Source organism: Nansenia antarctica (genome assembly GCF_963989245.1).
Source record: "Nansenia antarctica genome assembly, chromosome: 13".
Classification (NCBI taxonomy): domain Eukaryota; kingdom Metazoa; phylum Chordata; class Actinopteri; order Argentiniformes; family Microstomatidae; genus Nansenia; species Nansenia antarctica.
This window is the reverse complement of record NC_137683.1, coordinates 19,635,827-19,640,601: the sequence shown is the minus strand read 5'-3', so window position 1 is coordinate 19,640,601 and position 4,775 is coordinate 19,635,827. Positions and strand designations below refer to the sequence as shown.

Here is a 4,775-nt window from a genome sequence, read left to right as displayed (position 1 = left end):
TGTGTGTGTGTGTGTGTGTGTCACGCAGACACACGTGCGCACACACACACATATATACACACACACGCACACACACACACACACACACACGCACACTCACAGTCTGTAGTAATGCAGACAAACCCCATCAGAGACAGGGACAGAGTGATACGTCAGCTGACAGTGAGATCGGACCCTACACCATGCCACACGTCCCCCGAAAATCACCTCACTGGATCGGTCAGAACTAGAATTTGTCAACACATACAAATATCTAGGTATCTGGCTCGACAGGTCACTCCCCTTTCAAACCCACATGAATACCCTGCTCTCCAAAGTCAGACACACCTTCATCTCGTTACCCTCTTTTAACAAATATAGTATAGTATAGATATAGTCTCTGATGACTGCACCTGCTTTTAAAATAACTTCCCCTTGGTTCCTGCTGTTTTATATACTGTTTTTTATACTGTATATATTGTAATGTTGTTTTGTTAAGATTGACCTTTAAATTGACCTTTGTTGTTTTTCTACTCATGTTTTATATTGTATATACTGTGTTGTAATGACTTGCCTGTGTTTTGCCTCTTGGCCAGGTCGTCATGACAAATGAGAACCGGTTCTTAATTGACTTACCTGGTTAAATAAAGGTTAAATAAAATAATGAAATAAAGGAAAAGTCTGAATAAGTTTCTCCTCCCTCCCTCCCCCCTCCTTCTCTCCTTCTCTCCCTCCCCCCCTCCACTCCCTCCCCCCCTCCCCCCTCCCTCCCCCCCCCTCCCTCCCCCTCCCCTCCCTCCCCCCCTCTACTCCCTCCCCCCCTCCCTCCCCCCCTCTACTCCCTCCCCCCCTCCCTCCCTCCCTCCCTCCCCCTCCCCCCCCTCTACTCCCTCCCTCCCCTCCCCTCCCTCCTCAGGTGGAGTTGGAGCGAGGGAAGACCCTCCACATCAAGGCGCTGGCCATGGGAGACCTGAACCAGAACGGTCAGAGGGAGGTCTTCTTTGAGATGAACGGTCAGCTGCGGTCCGTCCTGGTCAAAGACACGGTGGCCATGAAGGTACGACCGCAACGTGACCGTAGAAAACACAAGGTGACCACGTTCTAGAACCACAACATGACCACGTTCTAGAGCCACAACTTGACCACATCTCCACGACATACTAGAACCTACTAGAAGGTCTTCAATTTAGACCGTGTTTTAATCAGTCTTTATTGTTCTATCTCATCATACAGGTTATATAAGAGGGTCAAATGTGTAGGCTTCGGTTTCTCGACATTGCAGCAGCAAGAGAAAAAGTATAATTGTTAATAAAAAATAAAGAAATAAACAATAAGATAATAGAGTAGCATAATAACAGAAATAATATATAATAGAAATAGCATGAATATACCCCTTAGTACAGCCCTGATCATTCATGTCTTCCCCCCCTCCCTCTCCTCCAACCCCCCCCCCCAACCCCCAACCCCCCCCCCCCCCCCCCCACCAGGAGATGAAGTTCCACCCCAAGGCGGCGCGGGGCGTACGGGGCCAGGTGGGGGCGCCCATGCCGGGGAAGGTGGTGGAGGTGCGGGTGGAGGCGGGCCAGCGGGTGGAGAAGGGCCAGGCGCTCTGCGTCCTCTCAGCCATGAAGATGGAGACGGTGGTCAACTCCCCGCTGAGCGGCACCATCACCGCCCTGCACGTGACCCAGGACCTCAGCCTGGAGGGGGATGACCTGATCCTAGAGATCACCGAGGACTAGAGGGGGGAGACAGGAGGGAGGAGAGGACAGGGGGGAGGAGAGATTACTTCATACTGGAGTATCAATGAGGAGTGGGTTGGAGAGGGGGGGGGGGGGGGGGGGGCAGGACAGCGGTGGAGAGAGGAGAGGGGGGAGGGAGGGGGGGAGAGAAGGAAGAGAGGGGGGAGAGAGGCATATTTGTCTGATAGTAATGACTTGTTTTTGAATTAATTTGTTGATTGAAGAATCTGAAATGAGCTGGACTAATGAACACCCCCAGGGAAGGTCTCTGCTGCCAGCCACATCCTGCTCACTGGCCCTGTGTGTGAGAGTGTGTGTGTGTGTGTGTGTGTGTGTGTGTGTGTGTGTGTGTGTGTGTGTGTGTGTGTGTGTATGTGTGTGTGTGTGTGTGTGTGTGTGTGTAATGTGTCTTCAGCAGAGCAGAACATTGTACATCTGCAGCGTTCATACTAACACTCCTAATCAACAACGCAAAGCATTGTGGGAACGCTGCCGTGCCGATATGGCCGTGTCGACGTCGCCTTGGTCGATGTCCCATGGCATGCCAGAACCAAGCATTAAGCTCACGTAACTGATGAACACACACACATGAACACAGACACACGCGCACACACACACACACACACCCCCACACACACATATCACGTAACTGATGAACACACACACACACGCACACACACACACGCACACACACACCCGCCCACACACACATGTAACTGAAGAACACACATACATAAACACACACACACGCGCACACACACATATCATGTAACTGATGAACACACACTCACACACACAAACACACACACCCACATCACGTAACCGATTAACACACACACACACACGCACACACACATCACGTAGCTGATGAACGATTGTCAGGATCATATTTTGATTACTCTTGTAGATTAGAGGGTAATCTGTTTTTTATGGTATTGATATTGTGGTGATTTGTGTGTGTGTGTGTGTGTGTGTGTGTGTGTGTGTGTGTCCATGCTGTCCTGCTGTGTGAGACGTGGCTGGCGGCAGTGTTGTGTGTCTGGGTTGAGATGTCACACTGAGAGCAGCGTTCTGTTCTCTCTGAGACGGGCCAAGTCTAGGAAGAAATGATCAAGAAGCAAGAGCACAATCAGTCACCCTCCCCTCCTCCCTCCCTCCCTCCTTCCCTCCCTCCCTCCTCCCCCCCCTCCCTCCCTCCCTCCTCCCCCCCCTCCTCCCCTCCCTCTCTCCCAACCCTTTACCTTTTCACCATATCTCAACCCCTCTCACTTCTTTCCTCGCTCCCTCCCTCCTTCCCAACCCACTACCTTTTCACCATATCTCAGCCTCCCTCCCTGCGTGCTTCCCTCCCTCCCTCCCAACCCTCTACCTTTTTATCATATCTCAGCATGCCTCCCTCCTTACCTCCCGCCTGCCCTCCCTCCCTCTCTCCCAATCCTCTACCTTTTCATCATATCTCACCCTCCCTTCTCCCCTCCCTCCCTCCCTCCCTCCCTCCTCCCCTCTCCTCCCCTCCCCTCCTCCAAACCTCTACCTTTTCACCATATCTCTCCCTTCCTCCCCCCCTCCCTCCCTCCCTCCCTCCCTCCCTCCCTGGTACATTTGCACATGTGGTGATAGTCCTTAAGCAGAATGATCCAGATGTCCTGGTAAAGTGATGTTAATGGGATTAACCTCCATGAATCCAGGTGAAATTAAACTGTCTAATATTGATCATATCCATTCTGGCCAGCAGACAAACTGAGTAGAACTGTCATTCTATCATTCTATCATTCTATCATTCTATCATTCTAACATTCTAATGTCGTTCTATCTTTTCATCTGTCGCATCATCCCAGCGTCCTGATGTTGTTCTATCATTCTAATTATATTGTTCTATGAGTGTGAAAATATGGATTATTATATTAATATATAATATTGATTATGGTTTTGATTTAGATCAATCGCTTTGTGTTGTTGTTGTTGTTGTTGTTGCCATTTGATTTTGTCCTTATTTCCTGTGTGCTGGTCTGATGTGGAGGAGGTTGACAGACATGTACTATGTGTGGACGTCATGGCAACAAGCTCAAAATAATGTGTTTTTGAACTCTACGAGATTGTCTCTGAAACGCTGTGAACCGTTGTGCTTTGGTTGTTAAAATGTTAAAGAGACCAACAGTCTCGAGACTCCTGGCCTCCCGTCCTGTCCCTGTTTTAAATAAAGTTTAATCCTGATTGAATGCATTCTCAATGAGACTGGGAACACATGTGGGTTTGTATTAGAATTCAATTTAGAGATTGTGTGTGTGTGTGTGTGTGTGTGTGTGTGTGTGTATGTGTGTGTGTGTGTGTGTGTGTGTGTGTGTGTGTGTGTGTGTGTGTGTGTGTGTCTGTGTCTGTGTGTCTGTGTCTGTGTGTATGCATATGCACATGCACTTGTGTGTGTGTGTGTGTGTGTGTGTGTGTGTGTGTGTGTGCATATGCTTGATTGTGTGTGCGTGTGCATGTGTGCGTGTGTGTGCATATGTGTGTGTGTGTGTGTGTGTGGTCTCAGCAGTGTGGCTCAGGAGCACCAGAGCGCCCAGATTCAATCTTTCCAGGGTTCTGGGTTTCAATTGGACTCACTGGCGAAGAGAGAAGCTCAGAACTAGACTCTGAGTGCGTGTGCGTGCGTGTGCGTGTGCGTGCGTGCGTGTGCGTGTGCGTATGTCTGGGTGTGTGTGCATGCGTGCGGGTGTGTGTGTGTGTGTGTGTGTCTTGGTGAACAAGGCCTTAATAAGTGATGCTCTGCACTAAAGGCGCGGTCCTCAGACACACAACCTAACTCACCCTCCAGACTCACTGGTGGAAACATTTTGTTCTATATCTGAGCACACAAGGCCATTCATGTGTGTGTGTGTGTGTGTGTGTGTGTGTGCGTGTGTGCGTGTGTGCGTGTGTGCATGTGTGCGTGTCTGTGTGTGTGTGTGTGTGTGTGTGCGTGTGTGCGTGTGTGTGTGTGTGTTTCTGGCCTCGTTGTTGCACCATGCGTCCCGTCACGTAGAGAGATAGAAAGAGAGAAAGAAGGCCAGATAG

The 4,775-nt window shown here is 49.9% G+C and overlaps 1 protein-coding gene across 1 annotated transcript in view; it reads left to right on the top strand.

Moving 5' to 3' along the window:
• The window catches only part of LOC308169433 (pyruvate carboxylase, mitochondrial-like), a 212,860-nt gene extending 208,931 nt beyond the window's left edge, over positions 1-3,929 (top strand). The window contains exons 23-24 of the mRNA XM_080544115.1: positions 896-1,036; positions 1,467-3,929. Of these exons, the coding sequence (XP_080400241.1) occupies positions 896-1,036; positions 1,467-1,721 (396 nt within the window). The 3' untranslated portion in view covers positions 1,722-3,929. The remainder of the gene's footprint in view (positions 1-895; positions 1,037-1,466) is intronic.
• The last annotated feature ends 846 nt before the right edge of the window (positions 3,930-4,775 follow it).